General features: G+C 43.6%; 1 protein-coding gene across 1 annotated transcript in view; it reads right to left on the bottom strand.

Moving 5' to 3' along the window:
• The window catches only part of EFNB2 (ephrin B2), a 45,836-nt gene extending 28,845 nt beyond the window's left edge, over nucleotides 1-16,991 (bottom strand). Inside the window, exon 1 of the mRNA XM_074859307.1 lies at nucleotides 15,826-16,991. Within this exon, the coding sequence (XP_074715408.1) occupies nucleotides 15,826-15,953 (128 nt within the window). The 5' untranslated portion in view covers nucleotides 15,954-16,991. The remainder of the gene's footprint in view (nucleotides 1-15,825) is intronic.
• Nucleotides 16,992-17,524: the final 533 nt, after the last annotated feature.

Genomic DNA, 17,524 nt, shown 5'->3' with positions numbered 1-17,524 from the left:
GAAAAGCACTACTGTAACGGGAAGTCTCTGCAAGCAAAATTACTATAGGGTGACAGCAAGATGACAGACTGACTTTATACACAGACTAGCAAATGAAACTTTGAAAACAAAAGTACAGCATTTCATATTAATAAAATTATTTTAAGTGAGTGTGGAAGCTACTTTTCTTTGTCAGTGCTGTATTATTAAATAATTTTAATACTATAACAAACTTTTACAGAACATGTTAAATAGGGGTGGTTTTGAATTTCAGTAAAATTTAAGAAGTTTAATCTGCTGATCTTTATTTATATGTAACATTTTTTCATGCAGTTAATGAAACTATTCATGTAAGCAATGGTTACTTGCATTAATAGGACTTGCAGGCTAGAAACTAAATGGAATTCAAACAAATAAACAAATATATTCATGCTCATCCCTTATGATCTTTAATGGCAACTACCACATTAAACAAAGCCAGATTATAAAATACCATAACACAAGTTTCTAAAGCTGCAGCTCTTGTATTTCTTCTCACTTCCACTGGAAGAGCCTCTTTTCAAGGCTTGGGCTCTCCTGCAATAAAACCTGCTGCAAGCCCATAAATGCTTTGAAACAGTCACCTGAAACTGTAGCTAATCTCTATCCCAGGTTTGTGGCACCTCCTTGTTGTGTCCCTTCCTCACCTCCAAAGGAGCCCATCTTCTTTTGGACTACCTGGGGGAAATGCTTGCAGTGCACTGAAAAAGGGAATGGTCAAGGATTTATTTTGTTTTAATCACCACCCTGGACACAAAATGGTAGTGGTGCGACCATTTTGTGTCTCAAGCAGCCATGCAAATGTACACTGTTCTTGGTGCCTTTTCCTGGACCTATTGTTATTGAAATTGGTTGCAAAACTTTCATTGACTTCAGTAGGGAAAGACAATGTAATATGTTTATGACTGAAATCTTAATAACCTACACAAGAATGATTCTGCAGCATTATTATTTTTTCTCAAAACTTTAAGTGGACAGCGAACAAGGAGCATGTATGAAATTTTAGCAGTTTCATTTATCAATTCATTGCGCTACCTTTTGCAAAATACTAGGGGAAAGCATTTAAAATACAACAAAGGATTTCTAATAGGCATAAAATAAGGATGGGCTGAGAGTGCATAGACTTCTCCCCAAAGAAAACGTTTTTTTGCATGGACCCACAGGATTTGACAGTCAAATTGTACCATCACATCACATCACAGTCCTAAAGGCACAGAGCTTCCACTGTATAGAAAGACACCCACAGACACCATCCCTCTTCAAACACTTCATCAAATGCCCTGACCAGTCTCCTAGAAAGATGTGTCATGTATTTCCTTCACCAAATAACTCGTGTGACTATTGCTGTTGAGGCAGTACTTCTTCGTTCCATTCAGCTTAGGACAGTCACAAGCCTAAAGGTGCCTTGCACTTGAGAGAGCACAAAACCTGCAGCTAAGACATGATATTTGGCAAGAACTGTACCCTTCACCCTGCATGTATATGGAAGGTCACCTGCAACCCGGCACCAAACGCATCTTATTGGAGACACTCTAAGAGAAAATCTGGTTCCTTAAAAGCTGCCATGTACGAGGTTAAAGAAGTGATCTCGTTCCATGGAAAAAGAAAATAAGCCAAAGGAGGTGCTGCAGACTCTCCTTTGGGGCTACCCTAATCCTGGGCTCTGGCAGAGGTAGCTGACTCCCCTCTGTCCAGGGGATCACGGCATCTCGGGGTGACCACGGACTCGGGGGTGCTAGAAGCCCCCTCTTCCCAGTCCACCCCTCTGAGCAGAGGCAGCACCCTGCCTTCAGCCCCCCGGCACGCAGCTGCTAGAAGGGTTTAGCTGTAAGACAGCGTTATCTGTTTCAACTGGACGCCATCTCCGCCTGCAAGAGATGGTTTAGTTTTGCTGGAAAGCTGCCGTTTCCCTCGCTGCTTGGCTCTGACTCGCAGAACAAAGCAAAAAACCCACTTAACATAACTAAAACCTTCAGACCAACTTGTGCTTTACCCCACCATCCCCAAAGTAAATCCAGGGTGCGAAAATGAAAGCGTAAAAGGGAAGCGTGTTTTCCTCTGCCTTAAAAAACCCCTCTGAGAGCAAACACCTATCTTTTTTTTTTCCTCTACAATGGGAAATAAGATCTGGGCTTTTTGCACAAGAACATGCAAACGTTTAACACACGGGTAAGGCTCGAAATGCTGAAAAGAGGTACCATTTGATTTTTTACTGAAGTTGACAAAGGAAATTTTTTTTAAATAGATTTTATATTCAGTTTTCACACATGACCTCCACATAAAGCACTATTAATAGCAATTAACTTTTTGTATTATTGTGCAGAAAGCAATTACTGCTCTGCTAAAAGTACTTAAAGCACTAGAGAATTCTGATCCATTTAATAAATCAATTCCGGTTACCACAAAAGGACTGCTAATGTGCTTCAGTACAGTCTTCTAACTAAGGGGAAAAAACCCAAAAGGATGGGTATGACCAATGTTCTATTTTAAAGTGTATTATATTAACATTCACCAGCATTTACAGAAATATGAACCCTCACAACAGTGCTGGACTTACTCAGCTTCGGCAAACAGAGAATCACTCCTCAAATCATTGCTCACTCTCTCTCATGCACAAGCATGGAAACACACACAGGCACATTCTCCTTTTTACTGCATTTCAACAGAAACATGCTTTCTACACAGAGTTTAAAAACTGCAAGTGGCTGCAGTGGAGAGCAGCAGCCAATCTGTATAAATGGCTTATTCTGAAGAATTTCTGAAAGAGAGAACACTCAGTAGGTGCATTGTAATTAGTTGCTCTTTCTAGTTACCTCTTGACAAATGATGCATGCGGGTCTGGATGAGAGCCCAACTCTTGACCCATGCCACCACTACACACTTCAGTACTTCAAGCAGAAACCCCTAGCCTCAGCATTCTTTTCATTTTGTTTTTCCAGAAATGCAGTGCTGGTAATGCACAACGTGAGAACCAGACATGATTAAGAAAGTTGGAATTCTTTCAAAAGTGCTTCGTATAGCTATGTCCTAAATACATCTGAGGAAAGATTCCCACCTTTGATTCCTTCCAAATATATTGCATGTTTCAGGACTGGGTTAAAGGACAGAACATGGAAATACACACAGCAAACAGTGTTCTCACAATGCTTAACACTGTGGCAACATCCGTAAGCCTTTCAAACAGAAGATATTGATGTGATCATTATTTTAAACACAAATTATAAGCCTATTGAGAAATACAACTTTTGTCACAAAAAATACCCTTAAAAATAAACATTTTTTGGATAGCACTTTACTGCCCCCTTTTGCACTTTAACATTAGAACAGGTTTCAACATGAACACAGGTCTGAGAAATACTGTGGAGATGTGGGGTAAAATGCCAGGGCATCATGTTTACACACTAGTAGACTATCAAGAGCTGCTTTGGGGACATCTTCCACCTGCCTACGCTGTAAACAGATGAAACATCTAGCTGTCATTTCCCCTAATCTTCCATGGAAGAGATCAGTAATGGCTGGTTTAAACTACCATCTTCCATTTTAATCTGCATGTATATGGGCAACTGGGAGAGAAGGGGATATTGCTCATTAACACTAGTTGTCTCTCTAGCACAATTTCCTAAAGCAAAGATCATCTGCAACTCGAATTTGGTTTTACTCACCAGGAAGAAAAGAATGACAACGGGCTTTCCAGTCTGAGGCCATTCATGTGTTAGCAATCCCTTAACTGAAAGGATGGGTGTATCCTTCAGAAGAAAACTTCACAAACTGGCAGGCAAGAATATTTTCATGAAAGGTGAAGACAAGAAGCCTAGACATTCAAATACCCTGCAAGCCTACAGGCATAAACCCGTTCTGCAAGTCCGCACTGCAATTACAGTCAGTACAGAATCCATGTATGTCTCTGTGTGTCCACATATATCTACAAAATGTAATAAATCTATAGTCTAGTGGCCAGTTATTTACAAAATACTAATTCATTATGACAGAGCCAGAGGGGGAACCATCCTGCCCCAACCCTCAGCTTCCATTTGACAAAGTCCATGTGCTGCTGTATACACTTATATTTAAACTTAATCCATTTTCCTCTGTCATCCTACAATTACAATACAAGTCACAATAATATTAAATTTCACTGCCTACAGCATTGCACAATTGAACCATTACTGTAATGAAAACTGACTCCCTTTGATATTAACACTGGTGTTTTCTCTCATTTGCTAGCCATGAAATACAGGAAGAGACCAATGTTGTTTTAATTAAAGAATTGTTCAAAATATGCTACTGGGAATATTAAAGTAGTTCTTTGCTCTTGCGGCAAAGATAATCAGGTATTTATATGGTTTGGATTTTTGAAAAAAAAAGAAAAATAAAAAAAATCTGTGCCATGAGTTCAGTGTAACGCAAAACCACTGCTCGACTTGTGCTCACAGAGACAGAGTGTGCCAAACCCAAGAAAGATGGCGTTTTATTGAAAAGATGCACAGCAGTAGTTAGCATGGAATGGAAAGTCAAACCAAACCATGTGTGCTTCTTACACAAGTCACTAAAGTCTTTGCTTTTAGAAAGCTAACAGAGAGCAGCTGGCATTTGCCAAAGAACTACTTTTCAAAAAGGGCACTGTAAATCACAAGAAACAATAAAACCAGATTGTTCTATTGCTGTGCTATTCTGTGCTCTTCTCCGCCATTCCTATTACAAAAACAAATGTACTATGTCAGCCACAATACAAGGATACCAACCAAAGTTTGCAGTCTTCCTTCTCTTAACTACAATTTGTTCACACCTGTACAGTCTTGTTCCAAGACATGCTCCAAGCAAAGTCTATAAAAGAAGGAGGGGACTGTCTTGTTACTTGATGAGACATTAATAATCGGTGATCATATCTCAAATTCAAAGAAAAAAATTCAGCTGCTTTGCAGTTGTTAGAAAATATATTATCGCATACCATTTGCCTGCATAAGTAAACACTGGAAGTAGAACAAGTTGTTAACTCACAACTTTCAGGAAAAGTTATGCCAAATCACTAGTAGCATCATTTGACAAACCAAAGCTATTTTGGCCAATTATTGTTACACAGATTTTCGGAATCCGGTTATAACTCTATCACTCCTATACCACATCCTTTTTCTCTTTTTATTTAAAAGGCAGTTTTCAGGTGAGAGAAAATGACCTTGAGCAAAAATCCAAGTGGGAGATCTACAGTCAGTCTGCACTTGCATCCCACATTAAACCCAAGATTCAGCCACTCGCAAGTGTGTACATCCTGCGTTCTTACATTAAATACCAACTTTTCCAAAGTTTGACTCACTTGTGAAAGTAGAATTAAACTGGGTGGCCACTGCCACCTCCAAGGCAGTAGTAGTATCTGACCTACCAAGAACCAGCTTTTGGCCCGCTGCAGGTCTGAGCCTCTCAAATTAAGCTGAACTGACACTAGAGTAGTTTAAAAACTGCTGTAAAGGTCCAGAAGTGCATTCAACACTAGATCGGACATTCCTGCCCGGGGTGGAAGAGTCTATCAGAGGGGTTCAGCAGATGGCTGGGGACAGCGGGGAGGAGCTCCAGACACCCAATTTTAACCCTCTGCCCTGTGCCTGTGAGACACTGGCATTTTGTTCACCCTCTACCACAGGGAGGCTCAGCCTGTGCACCCATTGGAAACTGGGTTATCTCTCCAGGAACTAAGCTGGGCTCTTGGGAACAGCCAGGTCGCTCTTTGTGATCAGTCGTCAGTGAAGGAAATGTGCTACCAGCATTCCACCGAACTGCAAGCAAAAGCACAGAAAACTTGGTTCCAGCAGAGCTACCAATTCAGCCAGACCTCCAGGAGCAAAGGTGATGGACTTGCTCGAGCTGTCCCATCCAGTACAAGGGATCACCACTGGTATGGCAATGCTGACTACTGGCAATGCAAATTTGGACTCTTTCCAAATTACCTTCTGACATCATTTTCTGATACGAAAAAAAATTAATGTAATGAAGCTTCAGAGGTATCTGTATTTGTCCAATCCCAAAAAACTTTTTCACTCTGGCCTTGGTTCAAGACAGCTCATGCTTAAATTCGTCCCGCTTCAGCAAAAATATTCAACATTCAGCACATGCTTAACATGAGCTTTTCTGAATAAGGTCAGTTTCCTGAGTCAGGCTCTAGAAGAACAGTGCCGTCTTGCTTACCTTGCTGTCACAGACCGATCCACAGAATGGAAAAGACTATAATAACCAATAAATCTATAAAGATTCAGCTTTTGTTTTCTTCAAAAAGTGCCTGAAAACTGTCTGATAGAACGAACAACGATTACCACTAAAAATCGTCTCTTTTAAAATATTCATCACACAGACTAGTAATCTTGCCTGCCAACATGACCTTCCCTGTTCAGCTAATCTATATAGCTTGGAAATACCTTGGAAAAAGAAAACCCAAAAAAACCTAAAGGTCAAGTGTTGTGCAGTGATTAAACTAGACTGCTTCTGAACTAAACTGAAATTAATTAAACGTGAAGAAAGCAACTCAAGTGTGGATAGTGAATGATACGGGATTGCAAATCCTCAGAAGGAGTCAAGATGTTCCCAACTCCACATTTACACTTTTATCCAGTCAGGTATAGAAACCAACTGCTGCTCAGGCAGTAGGCAAGCAGATGGCAAGCACCAGCAAAAATGAAAATGCGAAACGATGCACCACTCGAAGAGTCAGAAGCGCAGTTATGTGTGCTTTCACCAGTGCTCACTGCATAGGTTCCTTAAACAAACTGCTTCAAACTTGCAGCACATCAAAAGCCAGATGGGTCTTCCTGAATGAATCCACAGGCAAGGAGCCAGGACTCCCGTTTGCTGCAGAAATAGGCCTGGACTTGATTTGAGTCTTCTTAGCTCTGACAGGCTGGAGTCTGGCAGAATGCCCAATCCAAAATAAAATAGCATTCAATTGCAACTGGGCTTTAACTAATAACAACAACAATAATAATAATAATAAAAAAATAATTTTCAATCCCTCTTACTAACTTTAACATGCACTTTCCTTTACAGTGCATTGTTCACCTTTCTCACCGCTGTTCTTTGGTTTGGATACCTAAGTAAATGCACTATTCAAACAAAAGCTAACAAAACAGTGAGAAATAATTTGCAGCATCACAGATTTTTCAGCCTAATGTATCATTCCACCATCTAACCTACCCTCCTGTTTAAGACAAGGCATATAATTTCTCATTTTCTGTTGACATGTAAAACTTTATTACGCTTTAAAGCGTGCACAGCTCTGAATCCTACTAAATAAAGTTTTGTAAATCCTATTTTAGCCATCAACCATGAGACATTTAAAAAGAACACTACAGGTAGAAAACCTATCTCATAGTTATGTATATGTCATATATCAGGAATGATTCACCTAGCAACATAATCCTCTACCAGCCTTTATCTTTTTTGGCTTGGAACCTACATTTAAAACAAGAAGAAAGCATAGACTATTACATCAAAGTTTAAATCAGCTGCATTGTAATTACCATGCTGATACCGCAATAAACACTGGGTGTTGGCTGGCCAGGATTGCCAAAAAAGATAGAGGTCCTGCCTTTATTCGCTGTCTTTGACAATGTATATAATCACATCAAAGGAGAGTTCTCTGCATCACAGTTAACAGGAAAAAAAAATAATCTGGATGTTCTCTTTCCTCGAGTAAAATGATGGATTTTGCTTATTATAAGAAAATTAAAATTTTGCCTGTAATGAAAAAACAATTATAACGTGAAGCCCTTGCTGGCTAATGTAATACTCACTGAAATCACTGGAGGTAGACAGAAGCTTTAAACATGTTTATCTATTTGCAACTGGAAATATAAAATACTAAAGGAGATTTTCAAATATGGAACTTAAAATTATCTATTGTAATCCTGCATTTAAGACTGCTCGAAGACTTTTGAAAATCAGGCTAAGATTAAACATGAATTTACAAGCACAAAAAAATAACAAATCATTCAAAATGACGCTGAAGACACTGCAAGTTTAGGGAACTTGCGTGTGTATTCGTTATAGTTTCAGTTTGGAAAATCTATCTGTCCTTGAGGGCAGAGGAGCAACGGCAAGACTGTTTTTTGTTCTGCCATTTTGTTTTCATACTTGGCTTCCAGAAACATACTGAGTGCAGTGTGCTGGTTTTCTCAAAGCCTCTTCGCTGTTTCGTGTTTGGGGGTGGTTTCATCCCAATTAAGCTCAAATTGCAAAACCTCCGTGTTTTAAGTACGTCTTCGAGGTAATGTTCTATCAGTGGAGACGACGCGAGGCGCGGGGAGCCCGCAGAGGACCCTGCATGGGAAGGGGGGGGAGACCCGGCGGCGCTGCCCAGGATGCGCCCCCCAAGAAACTGCCCGCTCCCTCCTGTGCCCTGCCAAACCTACCCAGCCTCACCGGGGACATTTCTGAAATGTGACATGACAGGCAGGTTCGAAAGCTAAATGTTGGATAATGGTGGGCAAACAAAGGACATCGGTTTTTGCATTATTTCTTTAATTACTTTAACCCTTGTTCGAACAGAAAGCATAAGGCCAGAGTAATTCAGCTTCTCTCTTTGTCATTTGCCTGCCATAAATATGCACCAGTCTGCATCTGAAAAGCTGAAGGAGGCCGCAAGCTTGCTGGACATTTATCATGCTCTGTTCCCTGTTAACAAGCAAATACTTTAGTTGAATGGCCCATTAGCAATCATTGTCAAATGCAGAATGCAAGGTGCTTGGATGTGACCGGCCTGTAAATTAGATGAGGGTGCCCCTGCGCTTTGGAGAACTTCAGCAAATGAATCGGATCTTTTGATATAGATTTGTGAAGGTTAAGCTGCAAGAGAGGAAACGTATCTGAGCACTTCAGGCCCCGTATATTCTGCCAATCTGTTCAGCTCCCTGTGTGCACTTGTTTATTTTTCATTTGTTAAATCACATCAGCATCAGCAGCTTGACAGTTTGGGTTCTGGAGTTCCCTTTTCAGTCAGAATTGTGAAGCTTTCCAGCCTACTATGGGGTAGGATAAGAATGATAAATTCAAGCATGTAATTAACATCTTTATAAAAAAAAAACAGAAAATGGAAAAAAGAACTTAAAAAGTGTCCAAGCCACTGCCAAGCAAACAGCATGAATTCCATTTTGCCGAGCTCATCCCAGGCTCATTCCCACTAAAGAAAGACACAACTGTTACTGTAGGCTTCAGTGTTTTTTTCCCTTATGTCTAGACTCTGCCTAACAAATGCAGAATGCTTTCTTTCCCCCCTTAACAGGCAAATGAGCAGGCAATAAAGTAAATATTTCTCGTTTGAATCGTACCCCTGATTTGCAATGTAATGCTGACTTTAAGTTGTGGGTGTTTACGGTTGTCAGCTGGGTAGAAAAGGAACTCTTAACTATGTAGAAGGCTCTTTAGGAGAAAAGGCAAGAAAAAAAATCCAAGTAGCTGCATTCGGAGAGGTATTGTACTACCTTTACAGTTGCAGATCGCTTAAAATAAATGACAAAACAATGGCTAAATTGTCTGCCGGCTGAACTCGAGGAGCTGACAGCAAACTCATCCCAATGATTTTAAGTTGGGGCGGAGGAGGGGGGAGGTAGGCAGATGCTTATCTCGTTCATTTCTAGATTCCAGCCTGCCTTTCGGAAATAAATACCACCTAGAGACTACGCCAGATCAATTTGGTTATCTGCAGCTTTATTGGTAAATAGGAATGGATGGTGTTTTGTTCGTGTTTTTTTTCTTTTATATTTTTGCAGGATGGGAAACACAAGAGATGCTTAAGTATCACCTGGCCAAGGCACAGACAATGCAGCATGTTTATCTTTGCTGCTCCCATGGAGTGCGAGATGGAGACCACAGCCTGAAACACAGCTGAAATAAAAAGGTCTCTGTTTTCTTTCCAGATAACCCTAGTCCTACCTATCCCCTCTGCTCTCTGTTCCTTGCCAGCATGCTCCTGCCCGAAGCCCAAATAGATTAAGGCAACAAATCCCAAGTGCAGCTAATTCTTCAGAAAGGCTGCTGCTAGGGCAGGAGTTAAAAAGGAAAATCTTCCACACCTAACAATTGCAGCCATCTCAAGTTTTAATCGGTCCCCGTCTCGGCAGAAAGCAGTAAATGAAATCTATCTTTACCATATTATACACCACCAATGAGCAAGAACTGAGCAGCTTTTCTTTACTGCTTTAACCATCCCAAGCCACAAGTAGGCCTTTCATACTTTCTAATCCCGGCCCCCAAGTTTTGTGCGGTTCTCACATAATACCTTACAGCCCGGAGCAAGGCCCTTAGTTTCTAACACCCCTTTCAGAGACGTGTCATTTCTAACATCAAGCTAATCTATATGTTGCCATGGCATCACCTTTTATCTGCCTTTACATCTTATGAACTGCATGGATTTACCACATTATTTTTATCTGAAAGACAGAAAATGGTGGTTTTATTGCCATACAATCAGATTACTGCTGCTAGTTTCTCTATGCCTTTTTACCATACTTCAATCAAAAGGGATCAGTTTCTTTATACTCTGCCCTTGATTTACATTACATCTGTAAAGACCTAGTCTGGGTTGTAATCCCCTTATTAACTATGACCAGGGTTGATTTGCCTAAAAATAAAAGCAAATTGTGTCAGACCTTTTCACTTTGTTTTTGATTCGGAACTACAAAATGGATTACTAAAGAAATCTTCAGAGTTCACACGGCTGGTATAGTACTGAATTTAAAATGAGAATTAAACAAGTTAAACATGGGAGCTGTGTCAACGGTTTACATTTTCCATCATGGGAGAAAGGCTGAACTGCATTTGTCTTTGTGTTCTCTGGCTTTAAAGAGACAATGAAGCCACAGGAGTTTTTCCAAGCTCTTCTAACACTGTCCATTTGCCATCCTCCCTTCCTCTGCTTTTCATGCAACTCCCCCCCAAAACTCTTCCTCCTTGTCGCTCCCTCCCCACCCCCCACCCCCCCCCCCAAAATACTCCCCTCACTCAAGACAACAGTGTTCTGGTTAAAAGTCTATATTCTGTGGCCCTGCATATTTTAATCAAAATATTTCAAGCAGTTTAACATTCCTATTTAAGTTTCCACAACGCCTCAGAAAGAATGAGCTCATAAGCAAATCCATGTAGATGTATGATAAATGACCAGAAAAACAGGTTTCTTTATGTCAGCAGCCAAGGCAGGCAGACATTAGGCACACATGAATAACATTTTAATCACTATTTTTTTCTCAGAAGAACACTTTCTTCTCATTTGCAACAAGCAATTTCAAGTACTGCAGGTTGCACGACACATGAAGACCAGATCTTCAAAAAAAAAAAAAAACAAACCCAACTTAAAGCAACCCTGGCTCTGGTTGTTGCGCAGGGCTGAAAGGCCTGTCCTTGCCAGCGTGTGACAGCAGTCACCTCAGGTCCTCCCCTGACTTCCCCTTACAGGAACCTTGGCCAGAATTTAAGACAATTCTGAGTGTCACACCTAAAGCAATGCGATCTCCTTACAATAAAACAGGGAAGGGGAAAAAAAGTAAAAAAAAAAAAAAAGGGGAGGCATTCTTGTGTGTGGGCAGAGGGAGAACTTCAGTGATTTTAGCTTGACTTTTAGTCACTGCCTTTCTAAAAGCAATTACTTCATTAAACAGAGTGAAACAACGTAGCACAGCTTACAGATAACACACTTTAAGATAATTACTATAAATAATATAGCAATTATACTCCATGTATAAAAGGTTGGGGAAAATAACCAGCTCAAGAATTCGGCCTTCAGTTTGTTCTGAATTCATTTTGCTAATTCACTTGTGCTTCGGAGACCTGGCTACGAGTGCTGGAGATATCAAATGGACTGGAAGCCACCACTCACTCCTTGTATTAGCATGCCAAGTGTCAACAGCTATGTTTTGGGTACAATTTAGGAGCATGTGTTTAAATCATTTTAACCTTCCACTCCTGTTTCTTCAGCTTGAAGCTGTAATTGCTGAGGTTAGAAAGTGCGGTCCCATGACACAGGACTCCCAAATAAATTCTTGCCTAGCTGAGAGGCTCCCAAACACGTTGTGAGATATCGTTTTAGCAAGCTCTTTGTGCTCCGGCTGGCTCGCCTGTCCTGCGAAACAACGGCTGTCCATTACCTACAGTTTATCATCCTGACAAAATGTGAGGAATGTGGATGTGAAAGCACTAACAATTCCACCCCTGGTGCTTTCTCCTTTTTTTCTCTCTATATTAAAACCGACAAGATTAACCCAAATGCAAACTTCAGAGCATAGTTCAAGGGGCTATTCAGTCAGCAGTGAATGTGCATTTGTTTACCTACAAAAATAAGAATTTCAGATACAATGAGAAGCAGACTAGTCTATATGCTACTGAATAGAACATTTAACAGGGTCATCAATTGTAGTTTATTTTTATCAGTTTCTGACATGTTAGCATTCGTTCAGAGGCAGGCTGTGAAATATCCCATATATAACTGATTATCAAAGGGAGAAAAAAACAGCTATATAATCTAATTTAATCAGTGTCAAAGGCACCACTTGTGAGGATAATCTTCCACATGTCACTAAGGAGAATCGTTTTGCTCACCGGCCTATAGCATGCAGGGAATAGTGACACTTAAGACATAAGCAGTGGTTTTTTTGAATGAGATTTCTCTACCGTTTCACTAAAAGGTGCCCCATAACACTACATGATGTCCTGGGTGTCAAAGGCAGTGCTGAGCCCTTGTGAGGTGAAACTGAGGTAATCCATGCTATCTGTATACATTGTTTGTCTTGGCAGAAACAACACAGGCAGAAAGTCCCCAATTAAAAAAGTGTCAACAGGATTTAAGTCTACAGAGTAATTTTTCCGTGTTTTCAAGATCATGAGATCTTAAGGTTCTTCAGATGAGAAGTCTGTGAAGTCTACCAAAACCATCTGCAACAATGATGTTTAACCTCCCAAGCAATAAAAGTCACAGGTATAATTATTTTATGTATGTCATTTAAATCTTGTGATTTGTTAGAGGCAATGAAAGCAGATCTCTAAAAGGGGAGAGAGGGGGGAACACGGGAGGGAGTTCTGTCTTCAAACTGTTACTATGTGCTCTCTATCCCAGCCACCTGCTAGAAATTATAACCTCTACACTTCAGTGCAAAACCAATTCAGTTTATATGTTCACCTTAACCTAAAATTTATTATTTCATACTCTGTATTAACCTGACTAACAACTTCTCCCAGCATTTAATTGCCTACCTGTTCAGCAGATTTATGTGTTGAGGCTTTCAATAGAGTTAAATGCACAGCTTCCCTGAATAAATTAACCAGCACCAAAGATAGTTATTATTTCAAACCTAGGAAGGAGCTTTATTATTATACTATGCCAAGATCCATTCAGCAGCTTACTTCTCGAGCTAACATTGTTTGAATCCAGAGTGAGGACAACCTCATCCAAGGAGAAATCCTTCAGGCAACCAATTGTGACAAGAATTAGTAAGAAATCCTGCTCTGAGAAGTGGAGCCGTCTCACCGGCAGCAGTATCGGTAATGCATTTGTAAGCTTCCTCAAACTACGGGCCTCCAAGTGGCCTATAAATCACTAGCCCCAGCAATTGAAAAGACTAATTTTAATAGTGCACTTCTTCACCGTGGTGATTAAGCCTCAATGAATCACTCAAGAAAACTCAATTACATCAACAGCACAATCTACTTTTAAGCGTGCATTTAAGTTGAAAAAGTAATTAGATATTATCATTAGATCTACCATTAACAACATTTAAACCTTATTTTTGTAATCAAATAGTTTAGAATTAGCCAAATGGAAACACAACTTGTACTTGATAAAGGAAGCATATCCCCAGGCTCTGTAAGATGTGTTGAATTCAGCTGTTCGGATACTTTCATTGCACTGATGGCTAATAAAAAGCTATCAAGGTAAGTTAAAAAAGCGAAGGCGGGTCGGAGCTGGCAGAGGCGAGGCCAGAGCAGCGGGTTCTTCTGCATTGGAAGAGTGACCTCTGTAGGCATAAACCCAGCAAGGGCCGGGGATGCAGAAGTCTTCCTCCTCCTCCTCCGAGGCTGAGCCGAGCCTGTTTGCCACCAGCACAGCAGGCCCACTCATGCAATGCAACCCCGGCTCGCAGCCTTTGACTTTCGATAAATTCAAATAGCGTTATACAGCCCGCTTTATAACCGGCCAGACCGCTTGATTCTCAGCTGTTACGTCGTACCTTTCTGAAGCCGAAGAAAGGCTTTAGCTATGTAGCATCATAAAAGTGCAGAGCCAGACTGGCCCGAAACTTTAACTGGCTTCCCACCCGGTGCATTATAGAAAATTATCATTTGTTACGCAGTGTTAGGAATAAAAACACTGAACTGAGCAGTCCACAGCATTCCTGTCAGTTTCTTTTTTTTCTTTAAGAAAAAAGAAAGATCAGAAAACTTCTCTGTAAAGAAACCCTACAGAGATATAGCGAATATGCCCATTATTTTAAAGTGCCGGCAAAAATCTGCAGCGCGTTTTTCCTTCGCTGTGAACAACCGTAGGTGATGATGACTGTAACGCAAGATAAACTTGAGGTTCTGCTCCTAATTCAAACTTTGAAATCTTTACCAAACTCCTGGAGATTCTGCCACCTACACAGAATTAATCCCTGATCCAGGAAATACTCCATTCTTCTTGTCTCATCACCACCTAACCTTTCCTCTAAAAAGTCCCCGGGGAAAACGAGATGTGTACTTACTGGATTTAATGGGAAGTTCCAAATTCAATTAACGCAACGCATATGGTTTGCTTTTAAATATGTATAATTGAAGATACAGCATGAGTTAAAAGAAACTATTTTAACCCATTTCTGGTTTAAAACTCCCTAAACTTATTACAGACTATTTCTTCCTATCTGATTTTTGCTTTCCAAAATAGTGGGTTTAATCACAGAAGTTCAAAGGATTTCACAACTGAACAAAGCCAACTTATTTTGCATGTCAAAAAAGAAACGGGACAGAAACAGAAGTAGAAACAGTTTTTCATCACTGACTCAGATTTCTCTTTAGAAAGACGGCCCACTTCCCAAAAAGTTCCTCTTCCCAGTAGCAAGAATTGTGAATGTTTAAGTAAAGAAGGTTTTTTTTAAAGGATACGCTTCTATTTTAAGAGTGTGCTTGATAGTGGAAGTCCTGGGAACTTATGTACTTTTTTGCCTGGGTTTGTTAATGAAGAATGACACTAAATGGTTGTGTGATGGGTAATGCTTAGTTCATTACTCACTGACATGTGCCTTGATACCATCAACTCCACAACCAAATTTAGCCCTGTTATAAGCAGATGTAACTTCGCTGGAGTCAATGGGATGAGTTTGCATCTGCAGACGGAGAAGTTGAAGAGTATCACCCTTTCCTGGCAGCCCAGCGCGGCCCGGCCCCGACGCTCCTCCGACCCAGGGGAGGCGGCGGCTCGGCGGGAGCGGAGCCCGGACCCCACCCGCAGGTTCCAGCCTGCTGCCGCCGCCCCAGTCCCGATCAGGATCCCGATCCCGACCCCGCTCCGCTGTCCCGTCCCGCCGCGGCCTCCCCCCCCCCGCCTCCCGGGTCCCTCCCGCCGGGGGCAAGCGGCGGCGCCGGGGCAGCTCCGCCGAGACACGGACCACCCGCCCCGGGGGAGGGCCAGATCCTGCTGCCAGCCCAGCCCGAAGGACCCGGCGGCAGTGTCCTCCGCCCCGTCCCCGTGGTTCCCCGTGGCCGCAGTACCGTCCGTCCCGCCCCCCCCCCCCCTCCGCGCACCGCCGCGGAGGGCAGCGCCTGCCCCCGGGGGAGGCGGCGGGCGGGAGCGGGATGGAAACTTACTTGGGGTTGGAGGAATTCCAATATATGGGGTCCAAAACGATGGACCTCGCCAGTGCAGTTCTGCATAAAACCATCACGAGTCCCCAGCAGTACTTCCAGGCGGAGGCGTCTCGCCTCCGCGCTGCCATGGTCGCAGGCGGCACCGAGTCCCTCCCCGGAGCCGCGCCAACTCCGCCGGGCGGCTCTCCCGCACCTGAGCGGCGGCAGCAGGGTGGGTGCCCGTATCCCAACAGCCGGGACGATTGATAGGGAAGAAAGAACAAAAAAAAAATAATTAAAAAAAATCACACGCGAAGGGTCGACGATGCACTTGGCGAGAGCTGGAAGCAGATCTACTGAGTCATGTATGCCACTCGCACGTAGGAAATTCTCCTGCGAGATAAGATCCAAGCTACCTCCGAAGTAACAACAGCAATAACACGAAAATGCAACGCCTCAGTCCTTCCTCTTACTGGGGGTCTCCCGGCTGCCTTGCAACATGCCACTCAAACTGCCAACTCCCATTTGGATCCAGTGCGCCATACACGTTCAGTGTCTCAGGCTCGCGTGAAAAGGAGTTTTTTTTTTAAAAAAGGATGAAATAAAAGAAATGGTGGTGGGAAAAATAAAAGGGTTGGGGGAAAGGGACACAGCCTCAGCAGGAGGCTTCTCCTGTGTGTCTCTCACTGCTCCCTGCAGTTTGCAATCCGCACAGGCACCAGCCCGGGCTGTTTCGGGCAGCTCGGAAGCAACCGCGAGTCAATAAATCCACTCCGAGAGTCAGCTCTCCCGGTCCCAGGGAGGCGCATCCGCAGGGTTCCGGCTTCCCCGGGGGGCACTGCTGTCCTTGTCGCCGGCAAAGACCCCGGAGCGGAGCAGGGAAGGAAAGAGGGGGCGAAAAATAATAATTAAAGAACAAAAATAAAACAATAACAAACACAGGTGGCGGGGGGGGGGGGGGGGGGTCGCAGCGTCAAAACGTCCCTCGCTCTCCCCTTGCGAGATCCGCAGTGCGCGCCGCGGCGGCGGCAGGAGGAGGAAAGCCGGGCGTGGGACTTGCGCCGCCGCGGAGCTCAGCGCGGAGGAGCAGGAAGAAGGAGCGGCGCCAGCCACCGCCGTTCCCACCGCGCCGCCTTCAACCCGCGATGCTGCTGCTGCTGCCGCTGCCGCCGCTCCGCTGCTGCTGCTGCCGCCGCCGCGGCGAGTCCCCGGCGCAAGAGCGCGGCCGGCGGCAGCGCGCCGCCGTAGCCATATAAGCGCGGCCCCGCCGCCCCGCCGCCGCCGCTCATAGGGCCGCCGCCGGGCCGCCGCGCTGGTTGGGCGCCGCGCGTGTCACTTACCGCCGCCGCCGCCGCGGCGGGCGGGGCCGCGCCGAGCCGAGCCGAGCCAAGCCGAGCCCAGCCGAGCCCAGCCCAACCGCGCAGGGCCGGCAGGTAACACCCCCCGCGCCCCGCCACCCGGGGTGAGGGGAGAGCACGCTCGCTCTCAGTCACGCCGGGGCTGTGCGAGAGGCGCGACTGGCCCACGCGGGGCGAAATCGGGGAAAAAAAAATAAACACCGAAAAAAGTCTTTGCTCAAATGGAGCGTCTTTCAACTACGCTGCTGTTTAAAGAGCGGGCAACAGCGCGAGGACTCCCCCGCACCTTCCCCGCTGTTGCGGGGCGCACCCCCCCCTTGCCCGGGAGAGCAGGACTGCTGGCGCTCCGCGGCAGCGGCCAC

Source organism: Strix uralensis, chromosome 2 (genome assembly GCF_047716275.1).
Source record: "Strix uralensis isolate ZFMK-TIS-50842 chromosome 2, bStrUra1, whole genome shotgun sequence".
In the NCBI taxonomy this organism is placed as follows: domain Eukaryota; kingdom Metazoa; phylum Chordata; class Aves; order Strigiformes; family Strigidae; genus Strix; species Strix uralensis.
This window is presented reverse-complemented; position numbering and strand designations above follow the sequence as displayed.